The sequence below is a fragment of the Danio rerio genome, chromosome 16 (assembly GCF_052040795.2).
Source record: "Danio rerio strain M-AB ecotype USA chromosome 16, GRCz13ab, whole genome shotgun sequence".
Taxonomy (NCBI): domain Eukaryota; kingdom Metazoa; phylum Chordata; class Actinopteri; order Cypriniformes; family Danionidae; genus Danio; species Danio rerio.
The window spans coordinates 36,906,518-36,926,473 of record NC_141036.1 but is presented as its reverse complement, the minus strand read 5'-3'; the positions used below and the strand labels follow the sequence as shown (position 1 = coordinate 36,926,473).

The 19,956-nt window shown below is 34.0% G+C and overlaps 2 protein-coding genes across 13 annotated transcripts in view; one reads left to right on the top strand and one right to left on the bottom strand.

Moving 5' to 3' along the window:
* Positions 1–19,956, top strand: part of fbxl4 (F-box and leucine-rich repeat protein 4) — a 420,342-nt gene that overhangs the window by 24,203 nt on the left and 376,183 nt on the right. The gene's annotated exons all lie outside the window — the stretch shown is intronic.
* The window catches only part of pou3f2b (POU class 3 homeobox 2b), a 343,731-nt gene that overhangs the window by 30,331 nt on the left and 293,444 nt on the right, over positions 1–19,956 (bottom strand). For 3 of the 11 annotated variants that reach the window (XM_087285089.1, XM_087285088.1, XM_087285090.1), the window contains one exon: positions 5–1,397. The exons of 6 other annotated variants lie outside the window; for them this stretch is intronic. In XM_087285089.1, the coding sequence (XP_087141215.1) occupies positions 1,235–1,397 (163 nt within the window). In that variant the 3' untranslated portion in view covers positions 5–1,234. Of the gene's footprint in view, positions 1–4; positions 1,398–19,956 lie in introns of those variants that run through there. 2 more of the 11 variants (XM_087285092.1, XM_087285083.1) reach the window with 1 other exon arrangement.

Here is a 19,956-nt window from a genome sequence, read left to right as displayed (position 1 = left end):
AATGTGAGGGACCGACGGGCCAACAAGACCAGGGCGAAGAACATCAAAGGTTAAGATTTTTATAACTTGGAGAGAAATTTATTTCAAACTTGTCTCTTATGGAATTTGTGATTGTGTGCGTAGCTATGTATGTTTGTAAGCTTTATGTATGTAGATTATTTATTATAATTTATCTATTTGAAAAATAAATAAATATATGAAAACTTTTTTAATGATGTCATTTCACGTGTTTTTTGTTTTTACAGGTTCTGGGATTTATTCGTAAAATAAAGGGAAACTTTTGTATTCTTTCTAGCGTAATGTTTGCTGGTCAAGCTAAGAAAATTATACTTATACATTGTTAATTTAACAGAGAATCTTCTGAGTTTTTTTTTTTTGCAAAAAATTAACTATAAAGTGAAAAGGTTTTGACAAACTTATGGAAAAATGGGCGCTTGACTCATTAAAGTGTTAGATTTTGAAGAGCTGACATAAACAAAAGCCTAAATTAATAATATTTTTGGTCACAAAATAACATTGATGATCAGAAATAAATGATCATTTTAGCAGATTAGTAAAGAATAAAAATGTGGTAACTAACTTCACAAAGTAAATAATAAAAATAATAACCCCCGAAAGTAGAGAAAAATAAACAAAATCAGTACTGTTTATTTATAAGCAGATGATTCATTTGTTTAATTCACTATAAATGTAATCATAAAGCATAAAGAACTCAGAGAATGAGAAACGGGACATATTGCTATATAATTTTGTATTTTACTTTAAAAAATAAAGAGCAGCATAAAGTGTACAATTATTGGATGCCATAAACAATTAACAACTGGTATAAGAGAGGGAAGTAAAGGATTAAACATTTAAAAGACTTGTTCACTAAACACATGGGTAAAAATAAAATACTTCAAACTAAAATTATATATAAGATTTATAAAAACTTTTATAATTAAATAAAGACATAAATGTGGCACAATATGTAAATTATTTAGATATATAGACCACGTTTTATTGATTAGATAAAACAAAAAATTCCGATTATCTAAACAGAAGTTACATGATTTACAATCAGAAGCACTTGTGCTGCAAACTTAGTGACTTTCTAAACACAATGGAAACTGACTAGTAAGTATTTAAGTATTTTTTTACTTTTTTTTTTGTTTTCTATGTTAATTACAATTAAACAGGCTAAGTCATTATTAGGCAATTCCAAACATTTTAAATAAGCAGTTACGCTTCTCTTTTAACCACAACTGTCTCTATAAATCCTAATAGAAAATAAAAAAAACTTTTTCTTTTGGGGTCTGCATGGTGTACTCACGTCAAAAGAATATTTCAAAGAGGAACAGTGGGCCGTTTGGGACCGCAGGTGTCTAAAGCTGACCAGCTGGCTTCTCTGTGAGCCTCTGTAAAGAAAAGCACACGACATTGTCCGAGGAGGGGGACATTTTTTCAGCGGCGCTGCTGGTTGCTATAGAGAGCAGTAAATTAAACAACGCCTCATACGTCACCAGCATCGCCTCCTCTGGACGGCCCTACGTAAATCAGCAAGGGTAATGGACAAAAGACAAAAAGGAGCAAGGAAGACAGAGAGATCAGCTGATTTTAAGGAACTGTTTAAAGGTAGTAAATAAAGTGTAATTTGCACAGCTAATGAACTTTAACGCAGGGCGTACAGCGCCGTACAATTACGCATCACTTAGGTAACAATATAGCCTATAATAAACATGGTTCAAATCCCAATAAACCTTGCATTCGCTTATATAAAAACAGGAAAAGTTAACTTTTTTCAAATATCAAATTAGCTTATGTATTAACGTTTATAATTATATTTGTTAATATTATTATAATGCACATCGCGTATGTTTGAAATGGGTCAATAAAAGATGGGGTCGGCCTTTTATTAAGTTAATAATGTACAGTGTGGTCATCATGGCAATGACAGTTGCCTATCCAGTATAAAACAGGACGAAACATTTGATAGAAAAAGATTCAGTGGCCAGAAAAAGAAAGATAAAAGCTGAAAAAACTGAACAGAGAATATAATAGGTGGGGTTAAAGGGCGTTTTAAAAAAGAAAAAAAGGAGAAACTTTAAAGACACGTTCCGGAAATTCATCCGCGTAATAATGAACATCATTGTGGCGTAACAGTGAAATCACCCAAATCAAAAGAACATTTATGGCAATTAAGGTTGTAATTCAGAGAATTACCACAACGCCACAGAAGCTTAAATAGTCGTGTTGGGAGAAAACCAAAGCACATTACTTTAATGGTATAATATGCAAACTATGGATCGTTCAATTACATGGCTTAACAACGCATAAATGATGCGAGTCTTGTTATTTGGACTGTGGGGTCTACGGTAATTCATTTGGAAGGGCCAGCGCGCTCTCAAATACAGTGAAATCTATTTCTGAGCTCCGGGAGCCGCTGCCAAACTACATTTAAGGGAATAAAAATTAATGACAGAGAATCTGAGCGTTAAATTAACAGTAATTATATGACCCGCATGCTGTAAAGATTCCATTTTTTATGGTCTAATTAGGTAACTGTCTCCCCATACATCAACATATTTCCCTCAGTGGATTTTCACACAAGATCCCGGTCATGTTCAAATACTGATTGAAAATAATTAATTACATTTCACAAAGACATGCTTTAAATCAAACAATAATCAAACTCTTCTCATAGTTACGCCAATCATTGACGCTTTGATCACCCAAGACGGAGCAAAAAGCTTGGAATAATAAAATGTCCTCCGATGAAAACAGATGGAGTAGCAAAATAGCATATTATTCATACAGGCTAGGCTATAGGGCCCAGAGGTTTTAACAAGGCTTTCTATTGTACAACAAGTTACAAGTAATACAAGTTAGTCGTAAGCTGTTGCCAAACCGCGATTCGTAACCATGGCAACAGCACCTAACTCAATCTTTCCTCTCTATTATGCATGGGTCGGTGTGTCAAAATAAATTATATTGCTAAAATATAAATGCTAGCTTTTAAACATTTTGATATATATTTTTAAGAAGCATTTACCTTAACCGATATTAATACTATATTATTTTATTGTAGCAAACTGGGATACATAACCTCAGGAAATCTATAGCTTTAGCTTTATTTACAATTCCTTTAAAATTCAATGGTTACATGAAAAATATCTGTGGAACTATTCCATCCTACAAAATTGTTAGTTAGAAACCTTTAGCATAAAGAAAAGTTGGTTCTTTAAAAAACTTAGACACATTCTCTGCATAGGAATGTTTTTTATATGAATATAAATGGTTTCTATATTGTCTAAATGGTTCTTATATGGCTAGATGGTTCATATATGATATCACAGCAAAAAACAAACAATAAAAAAAACTATAGATTCGTTATTTAAAAGTGCAAATAACTGGTCCCCTCAAAGGCAATGTATAGCTTCTAACTCGCACACCATAAAATTTTTATAGTTTTATTCCAAAAAAAAGTGAATTCGTTTTAGATATAAAAAAAACGCACATATGCATGTACGGAGAGAACTATCTCTGTCAGTGGGGGAGTATCCTTATACAGCTCTTGTTGAACAGGTCTTGCACCGAGATTCCAGTAATCCCAAGCAATTAATCCACACAAAGACATCGTTAAATCTGTCCCCCACTACAATTGGTTACCGATTGTCTGCATCCATTGTGGGGGGCGCAAGAGACCACCCCTGTGAGGCTAAGTGGAGACCTGTTATGAGATCCGTCCACGCACCAAAAGCGACTCGAGCATCTTCAGAGCCTCTGAATCATTCCTTTTGAACAGGACCAGTTGGAGAAATGAGTGATTTGTTTTTCTCCCACAGAAGAGCAAGGATCAAATGCCACAACCCATGACATGGAGAAGAATCATCTACTGTGCTTTATTTAATCTTATTCCAGAATAAACAACACTGCCAAATAGCAGACTCACTGCCTGTATTAATTTGAATCAAGCATCTAAACCTTTAATCACTTCAACATGCTTTCCAATGACCAACAAGTTGCGGACAAAAAAACAAATGCCAAGGATTCCAAAATACCGAGCTATAATTTACATTATATTCCGCTATTGAGACCTTGATTTAAAAACGAAAAATGATTTTGAACAATTCTTCTATTCAAGTAACAGTTCACCCAAAAATGTTAATTCTGCCATCATTTACTGAACCCTATTCTAACCCTGTTTGATTTATTTTTTTTTTGTTGACCACAAAAGAAGATTTTATGAACAATGTTAGACACCTGGGTGGCGCGGTGGCGCAGTGGGTAGTGCTGTCACCTCACAGCAAGAAGGTTGCTGGTTTGAGTTTCGGTTGGCATTTCTGTGTGGAGTTTGCATGTTCTTCCCGTGTTCGAATGAGTTTCCTCCGGGTGCTCCGGTTTCCCCCACAGTTCAAAGACATGTGATACAGGTGAATTGGGTAAGCTAAAATTATCTGTAGTGTATGAGTGTGTGAATGAGATGAGTGTGTATGGGTGTTTCACAGTGATGGGTTGCAGCTGGAAAGGTATCCGCTGCGTGAAGCATGTGCTGGATAGGTTGTCGGTTCATTCCGCGGTGGCGACTACAAATTAATAAATGGACTTAGCCGAAAATGAAATAAACTAATGAATGTTAGACATCTGAAACTATTGATATCCATAGGAAAAACTAATTTTATGAAAGACCACGGTTACAGGTTTCAAACATTTTTCTAAATATCTTATTTTGGAACAAAATGTTAAATTTGGGGTGAACTATCTCTTTATATGTGCTAAGTACTTTCTGCTATTTAAAAATAGCTTATTTATATTTTAATTAATCACTAAATATTTTGACATATGATGCAATTTACCGAGTGGCCAATAATAACAGCAATACCTTGTAAACAAGCAAACATTTTCACCAACATGAGTCAGAATAAAGGTCAAAACTTAATGGTAATGGGATGAATGAACAGACAGCTAACTATTTTATAAATGGTGGAAAAATCATTGCATTTTATGCAATAAACGCTAGAGATATACAGTATGTAACACATTCAGAGATGTACAGTGCTTGTCATATACAGTTGAAGTCAGAATTATTAGCCCCCTTGAATTATTAGCACCCCTGTTTATTTTTTTCCCCAATTTTTGTTTAATGGAGGGAAGATTGTTTCAGCACATTTCTAAACATAATAGTTTTAAAAATTACATAGTTTTCTAATAACTGATTTATTTTATCTTTGTCATGATGACAGCAAATAATATTTTACTTGATATTTTTCAAGACACTTCTATACAGCTTAAAGTGAAATGTAAAGGCTTAACTAGGTTAATAGGGTGAACTAGGCAGGTTAGGGTAATTAGTCAAGTTATTGTATAACAATGGTTTGTTCTGTAGATTATCGAAAAAAATAGCTTAAAAGGGCTATATAAAAAATATAAATATAAAAAATATATAAAAATAAAATAAAAAGGGGGCTAATAATTCTGACTTCAACTGTATAAGCATATATACACCCCTCACAAATCTATCTTTTAAATGAATATTTTTAATAGGAAGCTATACAATATTATATTGTATTATATTGTATACAATATTATATTATATGTGCATATTCATTAGATTAGTCAGTACTGAAGCCACATCTGGAGCTTATCTAACAAAATAAAAACGGTAACGGTCCAAAAAACTAGTACAACCAAAAATATGTTATAGAAATATATAAAATACAAATTTAAAATAGGAAAAATCAAGAGAAGCTAATAAAAATGTAACTGAAATTTTTTTTGCAATATTTTGCTTGAATTTAATTGTATTATCTTACAATTTCTAAATATGTTTGGTGACTAAAACATTATTTTAATAAATGTATCTGTTCAATAAATCAGTTTTGTTTAAATGCACAAAAATACATTGCCTATATTCACTGAGAAATGGATAATAATATTCATTTTCAAAATGGGGTGTACTCACTTATGCTGAGCACCGTAACTGCTAGTATGTAATCAAAAAAGAAAATGATTACCTATTTTCAGAATGTAGCATTCTGATAGAGTTGTTGTGTAAACAAATGGCCAAAATGAAAAAAAAAACTAAAAAATCAGATTTTAGTTTTCATTGTCATGTAAATGCCTCTTTGGTAACACCTCTAAAATCTCAAAGTTTCAAACGTACAATCCTGAAATATATCTCTCAAGTGGCAACAAGTAATCCTTAGTTGCCTAGTAGTTGGCTATACCTGAGATTCCAGAACTTCAGACTCCTCTCAGGCTTTATAGAGATGTGAAGGAGCTCCTGGTCCCATCGCTCATGTGCAGCTCGATTAGCCCCATGCGTCTCGTTCTTCATATGTGGAAGTGCAGCAGATGGTAGGAGACGCACCGTGTTACGAGGCAGCGGCGGTATGTAACGCTGTTCTAATTGAAACATCAATACTACAGCAGAACCCCACGGTGGAGCAACACTGCAAGTTTGGATTAATGTTAAAAGTTATCTCTGAAAATTCAAATAGGAATTGTTTCCATGTAAATCATAGACGTAGGGTGGATATGTGCGAATTGGGAGAGGGGTTATAAATGGTCTGCAATGCTTTTAATAGTAACACTTTGCATGCTACGGTTTAAATCATCACATAAATACACAAAAGGCTGCCTACCTGGCCATCTTCAGCAAACTAGAGACATAAAGTCAGATGATATTTTTGATATTTATGCAGAAGTGATGGTTGTTCACAAATACAAAAATTCCTTATTTATCACCTCAAACTTAAATTGTTGCAAACACTGATAACTTTAAAACACCAATCAGATATTTTTATTGAAGCTTTTCAGGTAATTTATTATTATTATTTTTATTTATTACAGTTATTTATAGATTTGTGAGTTTTTAAATATCATGAATTATACCTTTATAGGCCAAACAACAAGAACTTGCTTTGCATTTCTTCATTGTATGTGTTTTTAATATATTGAAATGTGGCGAAGCTGAACAACTAAACTGTATTTTTATATATAAATTTTCTTTTTATTATTATTATTATTATTATTATTATTATTATAAATTGGTGTTGCAGACCTCTTGGCCAGGTCACCCTTGTAAATGAGATCTTGATCTCACTGGGTTTTTTATCTGGTTAAATAAAGAAACATATTCATGCACAAGCAAACAAATCCATGCACATAGTGACTCACTAAAGTTTGACCTTTTCCAAGTTTGCTCTGTAGCTGAGACCACCTTGCAACAGTTGATATAGAGTGTGTTGCTTGATGTTTACTGTAGTGATTTAAGTGTCAGCTCTACTACATATGAGGTTCGAATCATGCTTTGAATGAATTTCGTAGGATCCCCAAGGACGAAATTCAAAGATTTCATTGCATATAGAAAGATTCAAGAATTTGCTGTACAGTAAAATGAAGCCCAGCAAACATCATTGCTGTTTAAAACTCCAGACACCCTTCCCCCATTCACGGACCAGTGTCCACCCCAAAATGCTAAAGGTGCTCTAGACGTTAATGGACAAAACAAAGGACATCATTTGTAGGCCAAGACTTGCCTTAGCCCTCTCCTCAGCCTTCGTCAACCAATCCAATACAGCCCTAAGGAAAATAACCAAAGCTCTGCGTTTGGACTGAGGTTGGAAGGTCTATTTGCCTCTCCGTCAAGCATCGATTTATCCTACTCTCCAATTTATTTCTCCTCCTCGTTCCTGCGATCCATAAGGCTCCTGCCTCTGGGGGAAGAACCAGAGGAGAGACGGCGAACAGCCTCCCAACACATTCAAAACCTGATATACAGCCTTCCACTACATAAACCGATATGTACCTTTACTCCATCACAGAGGAGAAAACATCTCTGAAAGTGTCTCACCCACATGAATTACAAGGTGCTGCACATGGTTTTTTGCTGATTTATGTATTGATAAAGATCTTGCCTATATTACTGAACTTTGAACCATCAAGGGATTTCCTTGATCCTCGTAATGCAATGCCAATCAACATAAATCTTGCATGCCAGTTATGCTGAAGATAAACAATCAATAAAAATACAGAGACATGGCTTGGAAGCTGGTCCACATGTTTCAGTATGTTTTCTGTGGTCTTGCATATTTGCAAGATGACCAGTTCAAATGCACCTGGGGTAATTTCTCATCCTATTTCAACCCAACTATATAACATTCAAACAGTCCTGTCAAAAGAAGTCACATAAATTATTAAAATCACGAAAAAAGTCACAGAAAAGGTAGACTACTGTTTAATAGTTTGGTATTATGCATATATTTGAAGATTTTCTTATGCCCAACTAGATTTATTTGATCAAAAATACTGTGATAATGAACAATATTAGTAAAATGTGTAATAACCTTTTAAATTGTAATATATTTGAAGTAATTTGTTTCTGAGATGACAAAACAGAATTAACTGCATTAATTACTAGTCCTTAATGTCACATAATGCTTTAGAAATCATTCTAATATGCTAACTAAGTGTTCAAGAAAGTAATAATTACCTTTTGATAAATTATATAAATTTTTAATTGAGTTTTTCTGGATTTATTGATGAATGCAAAGTGAAAATTACATTAAAACTGTTTCTTTTTAATTGAAAATAAAGCTGAATAAAATATAAGTTACTTCTTAATAACCCCTAACCTTTCAACAGTAGTGTATATTAGCACCAAAGTTCATATAAAAATAAATCTAACTTTAACTAATACTACACAAACAGTAAGCTTTTAATCTAAATTCATGAAATCATGAAAAAAGTCAGAGAAAAGTTAGGTATTATGCATATATTTGAATATTTTCTTATTCCCAACTAGATTTATTTGATCAAAATACTTCGATAATACACAATATTAATAAAATGTGTAATAATCTTTTTTCATTGTAATATATTTAAAGAAATAAATCATTCCTGAAATGACAATATGGAACAAAATGGAACCAATTACTAGTCCTCAATGTCACAAAATGCTTTTGAAAACATTCTAATATGCTAATTAAGTGTTCAAGAAACTATTAATTAAATTTTTATTAATTCTGTAACTTTTTTCTGGATTTATTAATGAATGTAAAGTAAAAATTACATTAAAATAGTTTTTAACAATTAAAAATAGGGCTGAACAAAATATCAGCAACTATGGATGCTCCGATAAGGATTTTTGCAGCCGATACCGAGTACCGATTTCTTGTCATGTGGATCGGCCAATACCGTGTACCGATTCTGATGCTTCAAGCTTTTTATAACTTTGCCATTTTGAGATCTTGCCTTATTTAAGATAATAAATTAAGAATGTTGCATACATGTAATGGTCAGAAGCAGCTTTACAAAAATAAAATAGATAAAACAGATAAAAAATTTTAAGAAAAATGACTAATAATGCAATTTGGAAGCATTGCTCATGTGTTGTAGTGCTGCTGATGCGTAACCCAGGAGCATAAACCGGATGCATCTTCCTCTGCTTGTAAACCTGTAAACAAACACTTGTGATTGGTTTATGAGATCAGCCAGATCAACGAGTAGCGATTGAGGCGGGAAATGTGATTATCGGTTGATAGCATCCATATCAGCAACTTCTTAATAACTTCAAACCTTTCAATGGTAGTGCATATTGGCACCAAAAGTCATATAACAATAAATCTAACTTTAACTAATACACAAATAATAAGCAATCGCTCTGAATTAGATTAAAAATTATTTAAAGAAGTTGAATTATAAGTACTTTAGTTATTTATTGCTTTCATTATCAGAAACATTTTGAACCAACATCATTTAAGCTTCTACTAGAGGAAATAAGATTCGGTTTTAGTCTTGTCATATCTATATTTGCAAAGAAGGCTCCTCATGTCCAGATCTCAAAATAAGCAGCTCTCTTTCCTGCAACAATCCTTCAGCACAAAGTCTTGAGAGAGAGGCCTGACATGCTCCTATACCTGAAATCGATCAATGCCGATCTGTTCAGAGGAAATTGAAATCTATAGGAAATTAGATTGTTTCAATGATTTATTGGAATACTAAATCACTCATTGCAATCCAAGCTGCCACACTGTAACTTCAATGTTATTTAAGAGCTGGGATGTCATCAGCATGAATTGCCTTACATCATTGACCAGTCAGATGTATGATGGGACAGTAAAAATTCAAGAACAATACAAAGCCTATGTTAACAATCACATTTCTTGATAGGCTCGTGTGGAAATGTCTTGCCCACACAGCAGGTTATAATAGAGGCACTAATATAGAACAGCGTCTGTATGAACATGCAACTGAAGACAAGTTGTTTTTTAATTTGTGACTATAATGTGTAATCATACATACAGTGACTAAAGTAAATATAAAAAATGGATATATTCAAAATGGCAGTTTCACCACATTTGCCAAGAATAAAACTTCCAAAATCAAATCTTTTTAGTAGAAAGGTTATTATTATCAAAGCATTTAGTAGAAAGGTTATATTGGTGCCATGACCCAGATGGGAATAAATGAAAGAGAAGGCAGCTAGTAATAATTATGCATTAAAGTCCTTCCTTGTCCTCGAAAATCCAGTTGGACCCTACCCCCTAGACATAACAGGCATGCTAGGAGATTTTTTTAAATGCAATAAAAACAATAATATGCAATTTGCTGATTTTCTTTACAATGTTTTTTACAAATTAAATTGATAAAAGTACAAAGAAAAGATTTCAAGGGTTTTAGTGAGTAAATGAATGGCATTCTGGAAATATGAAAATACTTTGATTTTGATGCCAACAATACATTCCAAAAAAGTTGGGACAGTGGTCAATTAAAAGTGAAAAGATCACAGAATATCCAAATGAAACAGTTTTGAAACAGACCACAATAAGCAGGCAAATTGGCGATAAAGCAGGACTTGGCAGTTGAATATAAAATGAGCATCTCAGTCTTTGTAAGTAAAGCAAAATCATGGCTTATTATTTTGTGCAAAAAGTAATTAGAGAACTGTCAAACAAACTGAAAAAACCACATTTATCAATGCAAAATAACAACTAATTTTTCTTTCACCAACAGTCAACATTGAGTAAATCAAATGAAAATAAAAAAATCTGTATAGACGAAACCTCAGCTGAATGTGCTTCACCTTTAGCCTCAGATGACACTGCATGAAAAACTGTTTTGTTGTACTGTTTAATAAAGCCACATGAATTCAGGAGAAAAATAAACTGCGACTGATCACAGTCAGCTGCTGCATCAAGAAATGCCACTTGACTTGTTGTTGATGGTGAAAGCTGTACATCGGTTGTGTGCAGTAGGGATGCTGCTGGTTCTCAGGGCCAGAACTGATCTTGGATCATTAAAAACAGAAGAGAGTTGTGTGTTGGGTTCATATGTTAGCTAGTTTCTAAGAAAAACAGACATTGAGAACTCATTCTCAAAGTTCAGAGTGACCATCCAGACTTTCATGAGCAACAGCCGCAGAAAGCAAACATCAAGATGATGTCTTTCACAGTAAATCTGTGGTTATTAGACAAAGTCTAATTCTGCAGGTGTTACAGCAGCTTGGTTTTGTAGACATAGAATGGAGACACTTGTCTGTGTCCTATTGAAAACTAAGTCATCAATTTCCAGATTATTAAACTTTATATTTAAAGTAAAGTTAAAGTGACACAGTGCCTGTCCCACTATTTTTGGGCTGTTTCAGACATCAAAAAAAAAAAAAAAAAAAAAAAATCCAGAAAACAATTAATTTTTTTACTAAAAACATTGGCATTCTTTCATTTTTACTTTTGACAATTAAAAATAAAAGTTCAAGAAAATAAACAAATTTAATATTCTTGATTTTACTGTTTTATTGTTTATATGTCCCAAGATTTCTGGAATTTAAGTTGTATGTGGAGACCACCAAACAATCTGGAGCTCAGCCAAAGATAGTGATTGGACTTACAACTTAAGATGAGACATGCGTCATATTTCTTTCAGTATTTCTTGCCCGTCCCATAGTGGGTTTAAAACAGGAATGTCAGTAGGGTTCACTTACAAGGCTTCTAAAAATTGCAGCCCCATGTATCAGTCACTCCCATGACTGACTGTAGCTCCTGGTGTCAACTGGTAGTGCCCTTCTTCAGGCCAGGTAAGTAAGTTTATCATGCACAGCTCTTATTAGACTTAGAACCTAGACTAAAGACCTGTGGGTTTTAGTGTTCCTGATAGTGTGCCGTAATGAAAGTACAGGTTTGAATCCTGGCCAGGGCAAGTGAGCAGAACCAAAGGAGTTAAATATGGAGACCACAAATCTGTCTGGCACTCTAGTCAAAGACAGCATCTAAACCTAAAACTTCAGATGGCACACAGCTCATGTTGAAATCTGTGATGAAACCTCGCATCAATAACCAAAACATGCTACACAGTATTTTCAGCATGGAGTGGATCTTTCACACTGTACAACATGACAGATGACAAGATGTCTACTATGGTTGTTAACACAGAGACCAGAATATGGTTGTGAGACCAGAAAATAAAGTGTAGGAGATCACTCCTGTAAAACACTGACATGCTTTTGAACTGGCTTTTTGAACTTCTGCTGCTTTGTGAATGTGGCCAAAGTGAAAACACAGACAAATGCAAACCCCAAAAAAAGAGACCAAGACAAGCAAAGAACAGGAAACATTGCGAAAGAGGCCTAAAAACTTAGTTTCTTGATTCGAAGAGTGGAAAGAGGGCACGATTCCATCCTCACTTGCTTTGTCCACATTTAATTGCTTTTTTTTTACAGACGTGAAGAAGAAAAAAGAAAAAACAAGACAACAAACACCCCCTCCCCTCCAAACATAGCAGCGACAGCAGCTAATGGAGGGGGTGTAATTGTGAATGGAGGCATTCATCTGGAGATGCGGCTGGTAAATTGCTGCAGACAATGCATAGCGCAAGGATGCTCAGATCGCCGGCGTTTAGAGACGCTGGGGTAATTGCCCCTCCGCCGAGATGGAGGGAAATGAGCGGGAGAGAAAGAAGGTGATGGCGAGAGAGGGAAGGTGGAGAAAAGTGGATATCAGAGATGGGGCTGGCAAAGACGAGCCTGTAGACTGAAAGGGAGAGCGCTGAAGAAGAGGGAGAGGAAAGCGAGTGTGTGTTTACATGGAGAGATGTGGGGGAGGGTGACGACTGCAGTGAAATAGGTTCTCAGCACTGCACTTTGCAGAAGAAATAGCCGTCAACCCAAAGAAAATGGTATGAAGGCAACACTGTGTACTCGAGTGCAAAATGTCCTCGCACACACGCTATAGAAATATATCAGAAGTCTAGACATTAACATTTAAAGAAAACATCCAAGGTCACAAACTCGGGAAGAAAGCGCATAGTCGCGCAAACAGACGTACACAGCAAGGGATGAAAGGAAGAAAACAACAACAAGCATTCACAGACAAAACACATCTGTCAACACAACAGCATTCTCGCTAGAGAGGAACATCAGGGAGCAACAATTCAATTAAACACATCATCCTGGTTAAATTACGGCTACATAATCACTGCAATTCACCATTGCCTAGAATTACAAATTCACAACACAATGGGCTGAAACGCAGCAAGATAGACAGGACCATTGATAGCTTTGGCAGGAACGAGATGCTGTGTTTTGATACACGGAGCTGCTAGCAGCTATTAAAGGCTGAGGCTGCGTGAGGAGTTGTGAACTTCTGAAGTTATATTCTCATCAGAAACCCGCACAAAATGCCTCGATCTGCATATAATTAGCCAATATATAGAGCTGTTCTGTTTGTAGTCCTAAAATGCAAAAGAGAATTAGCATTTTTAAGCCATGGCTTCCCTCGGGGATTCCCTCAGGAGAAATATGGGTTTTAAGAATGGTGGTTTTTGATTTAGAAGTAAAAAAAGGGTTTGTGGTTATCTTTAGTGGAAGAGATATTCTAGATTTGATCCTTAATCGCAAACACACGAGTTGCTAAATAAGCGTCTACCATTTAAAAGAGGATGGTTAGTCAGAAATGACTGCCTTTAGCAAGGACACATTAAATAGATAATACATTATTTTTTAATGTTAAATGCTGTTCTCATAACTTTTCATTCAACAATAAAAATTTAGAATTTTTTTTGGTAAAAAATGTTAAGCGACTCAACTGTTCACAAAATCATATTAATAAGAAATGCTTTCTTCGGTATCAAATCCTAATATTTCAATGATTTCTGAATGACAATGAAGACTATACCAACTGATAAAATTCAGATTTACGGAAAAATTTTGAAATGGTATATTATCACAATTAAAAAATCACTATTATTATATTTTTAAAAATATGTTATAAAATGGCTGAAATAATCTTCTAGCGACCGTCATTGATTTTAAAAGATTTATTCACTGAAAAATGAAACTACTGGAAAATGAAAATGCTTATTCTGCCATGTGCTTTTTAAATATTTGAAAGGAAAAAACTTTTAATATGTCATCAAATGATCAATGTTTTAAACATCCGTGACATGAAATAATTTTTTAATGACATTTATTGACATATTTTAGTTTAGTTATTAAGTTATTATTTTTTTTAGATGGCCATGCTATCTATATCCTTAAATATTCTATAATATATTTCTATTCAAAAATACAAAAATATTCCACAGCATTACTGTATTGTAATTATTTTGTTTTAAAAAAGTAAATATATAAGAAAATAAAAGAAAATATACAGGTGTAAGGAATATATATATATATATATATATATATATATATATATATATATATATATATATATATATATATATATATATATATATATATATATATATATATATATATATATATATATATATATAAAGAGAAAAACATTCAGAGGGGGGCTAAGAATTTTGACCAACTATATACTGTAAATATTTCCCAAATTATGTGTAACAGATTCAGGAAATCTTCACAGTATTTCTGATAGAAAGTCTTATAATTTGTCCACACAGAACTGGTGTAACTGAGTTAGATTTGTAGGCTGTTTTGCTCCCACAAGCTTTTTCAACTCTGCCTACAAATTTTCTGTAGGATTGAGATCAGGGCTTTGTGATGTCCACTCAAAAACATTTACTCTGTTGTCCTTAAATCACATTTTAACTTATTTAGCAGTATGCTTAGGGTCATGGTCTGTTTGGAAGACCCATTTGTGGCCAAGTTTAAATTTCCTGGCTGATGTCTTGAGATGTTTCTGCAGTATTTCTACATAATGTTCGTTCTTCATGATGCCATCTATGCTGTGAAGTGGACCAGTCCCTCCTGCAGCAAAACAGCCCCACAACATGATGCTGCCATCCCATACTTCACAGTTGGGATGGTGTTCCTAAGCTTGTAAGCTTTCCTATTTGTCCTCCAAATGTAACACTGGTCATTATGGCCAAACAGTTCAATCTTAGTTCCATCAGACCACAGGAAATGTCTCCAAAAATTATTCCTTTTCCCAGTGTAATTTAGCAAATTGTAATCTGGCTTTTTTGTTGATTCTGGCTTATTGATTTCCCCATGCTGTCACACAAGGAAGCAGTGTGTGTGAGGATTTCCTTAAATACTATTCTACAGTTGTTATTATTAATAACAATAATAATTATTATTATAATTTGTGCCTTCAATGAACTCAAATGTTGTCAATTAGCCAATCAGAAACTTCCAAAACCTTGCATATTCATCTTATTGTATGTAAACTTGACTTTCAAGAAAAGTTATAACAGATTCCCAAAAAATATCTCTCTCATTGTTTTGCTATTAAGCATTCAGAAACACATTTTATAATCCTAACTTACCTAAAAGAGAAAATGTTAAGTCACATTTACATCAGACTTTTTTAAATGGTTATGTGCCTTTTGTGTATGTAAACTTCTGGTTTCAATTGTACACACACACACACACACACACACACACACACACACACACACACACACACACACACACACACACACAGAAAGACAGAAAGACCGACCGACCGACCGACCAACCGACCGACAGACAGACAGACAGACAGACAGACAGACAGACAAACAGACAGACAGACAGACAGACAGACAGACAGACAGACAGACAGACAGACAGACAGACAGACAGACAGACAGACAGACAGACAGATAGATAGATAGATAGATAGATAGATAGATAGATAGATAGATAGATAGATAGATAGATAGATAGATAGATAGATAGATAATAAAACACCTGTCTCACCTTCCCCCTAACACTTTTCTGTACACTCTATTCTACTCCACTCCATTACAAAATATAATGACAGGTACAATAGGACATGAATTTTAAAGGTGAAAGTCTACTTCAAATCTGTTAAAAGCAAAAATTGCTTTATTTCAGCAGAAAAGATAAAAAGTTTTCATTGTGCGGAATTTAATAACTTTTTTACTTTGTCCCTTTAATGCTTTAAAACTATTAAATTAAAAGTATATTTAAAAGTACACATATTTGAATGATTTTACTGTAGTATTATTTGACATGCATTGACATACCGCATGTATATGGGCTACTCTATTCAACAACCTTGATTGTACTGAAGTTCATCCAATCAGATTTCACTAGAGAAATAACTATACCTAATTATTAACTTCAAATGCTCTTGTGTGTGTGTGTGTGTGTGTGTGTGTGTGTGTGTGTATTCAGTCAGAGCTGGCAGATGGACAAGCGGTGTGAACTGCTCTAATGCTCTGCTGAGTGTCCATGTCTCACCCCTAAATAGCGTCCCCTCCTCGGCATTTTGGTTAACAAGACGGTAGCAGGAGCGGTGCGGCCGACACACACCGCTGACACGAGACGGCCGGGGTCAGCAGGGGTCACGCTGTAATTACATATATAACTCCCTCTGTGAGCAGCAGGCCGGTTGAGCTTCTAGCCACTGGTTACTGTGACATACACACACATACACACTCTCACACACAGCGCCATATAGTGCTGACACACGCTGAGAGCGGCCGGTGCTTATGAGCCGCACACACAGTGAGAAAGTGATTACAAGGAAGGAGGATACAACAAAGCGAGTGAAGAGGTGCTGAAAAGTGTGATTATTAGCCATATGCACCGGCAGGGTGGAGGTCTGTGTGACTCTAGCGGTCCTAAACAGACTCGGAAAAACAAACCTGCAGCCTCTTTAGCTGGAAGTTTTCAGCTTGTTTGTGCTGCCTCTTCTCTGTGGTCTCACTCAGAGGCTGGTATTGTATCCTTGTTATCTGCCACCTGTAAAAAATAAACACCCCCACCCCCCAAAAAAACAATGCCATGGCTGTATTTTATGACCCAGTATAATGCTTTAAGCTTAAGTTTACTTCACTACATTGCAAATAAATCCTAATCTAATCATGACAAACTATATATCGCTGGGAAGGTCTAAGTAGGGCTGCACGATTCTGGCTAAAATGAGAATCACAATGTTTTTTTGCCCAAAAATAAGATCACGATTTTCTCACGATTCTGTAGGTGTAAAATAAAAATTTATATGAATTGGCTTTTATTAATGTTATTCTCAAACATATGGTAAAATGGTTGTCATTGACAACATTATTGAACAGTTTTATTTACTGATAAAATGAGACAATTGTCATTATCCGATTCCCTCAAACAACTAAATCATACTTCCCGCATGGCTCTGAATCGTTCTGTGAAAACAAACTGAACGTTGTTTACAACTTTATTAGATGTTATTCACAGCCTCTACAGGTTCTGTTCACTGAAGTAGGCATTTAATGTCACAGTTCAACCTGTTGGACAATTTGTGGTTACATTTTTAAACTATGGTATTATACTTAAAACATAAAGCAATCATGATAAACTATATATAATTTGAAAGCTTAACATTTCTAGTTTCAATATCTGGTGCACATAAACTGTTTTTCAAATAGATATTACTGAGTAATAGTTATTTATTAATTTGTGATATTTAGAGTTGTAAAGCATTACTTTGCTAAAGCAATCCACATGTAAAATAAAACAAGTCTGTTAGTGGCTAAATTCAAGTCAATTACCACCAAACTGTGCATAGTACTTCAGAATATGATGACTCTTTTACAAATATTGTCAAAAGTATGAAACATTCCAAGGTTACATGTTTCAATATTGCACAAAACATTCACAGAAATAGGGGACACCATTGTATGGTCAATGTAAGTTTGGATGTCAACTGATGGTCATGTCAGGTACAGTGGCCAAACAAAAATTTGCTGAAAGCAAATTTGTTTAAATATCATCTTGGATATTAATATGGAATATGATTTGTTCAAATTTAGCTTTGATTTTTTGACTAAAACAGGTTTCATAAAATACATATTTTACATATAAAATACAAATTTTATGTAATATACTAAAATACACATTTATGTTTTATTATTTTCATAAACTTAAAGGCAAATTAACTTTTACTTTATTTAATGTTTTGAACTTTAAAATGAAACCAGGCTTGAATCTAAGCTCAAAAGAGTGGAAGTGTGGCAATCAATTAGGTTGAAGATGTCATTTTCATGTGTATGTTTGAAGAGTGGAGGGCAGTTATGGTGGTATAGGCTATAAGTTTATAGACTAACCCATGATCTTAATGCTTTGCCATTAAATTTTACAATTTATTTGCAATGCACTTTGTTGATTGTTTAATGAAGTACAGCTACATCCAAGAGCACTAAATCTTAAGTCCAGATTCTCAACATCAAAACTCCGTCAACTCATTTGAAATTGCCAAATTTACAGAGTAAGAAATGTCTTAATAAAATAATAAATCTGAACTTTTGATTATAAAAAACATCCTGAAAACTTGCAAAGCTAAGATCAAGAGATCACCATTGTAAAATAAAGTGAATAAATGTATACCTTGGGAAACTGGATATAAATATTTGCCAAATGCATGAATGTAACGTGTTTCCAAATCAACATCCAAAAAAGAAAATGACATTATTTATTACTCACCCTCATGTCATTTTCTACTGTCTTCAAAGTCTAGAAAGCTTCCACAATACATCCTTAAAACAGACCATATGCCTTCAGTGGTTCAATCGTAATATTAACAAGCTACGAAAAATACTTTTTTGTGCACATAAAACAAAAATAATTACCTTATTCAACAGTTTCTTCTCCTCAGTGTCAGTATAGGGGGCATGTGTTGTATTTGGTTGTGCCTCTGACGTATTACCTTGAATGCGCCTGTGCTTTGTTTTAAACAGAGGACAATAGTAACAGCTAGCAAAAATAGGAACTAATACAAACTAATAGGAAGAAAGTAATAACTAATTTCTAACAACTCATTTATTTGGTCTTTGCTATGATGACAGTACATAATATTATACTAGCTGCAAGATACAAGTTTAAAGAGAGAGCAATTTAAAAACTTAACTACTGTAGGTTAATTAGGCATGTTAGGTTTATTAGGCAATACCTGGACCATGGTGTTATGTTATGTAGAGTATAGAAAATTACTAATAATAATTTCATAAAGTCATAAAAAATCCTAAATTATAAATAAATAATAAGTGTAATATTATTGACCTTAGCAGTAAAAAAAAAAAAAAAAAAAAATATATATATATATATATATATATATATATATATATATATATATATATATATATATATATATATATGTATATATATATGTGATATATTTAAGTAATAACAGCACCCGTTCAGCCTCTTTACCCTTTGTGTATTACTCCACCTACATACAGCCAGCAAAAAGCAGACAGATCTAAAGTTTAAAAGATGCTTGCTCAGCTGTTTAACTGTCAGCTTATGATTTGAATCCAACGCAGAAGAAAGTAGTTCCTCATACAAAAGGGTTTTTGAGACTCTCCATGTTTGATTTTGTTTTTATATACACAATTATGCCATCAAACTGTTGTGTAAACGCAATATCACACTCGTAGCTGTGCGATATGGCTGTATATAGGCACTGGTGGGGGCACTAACACACGCCTCCAACCAGTGCCGATATACAGCCATATCGCACTGCTACTCGTGTGATATTGCTTATATATATATATATATATATATATATATATATATATATATAT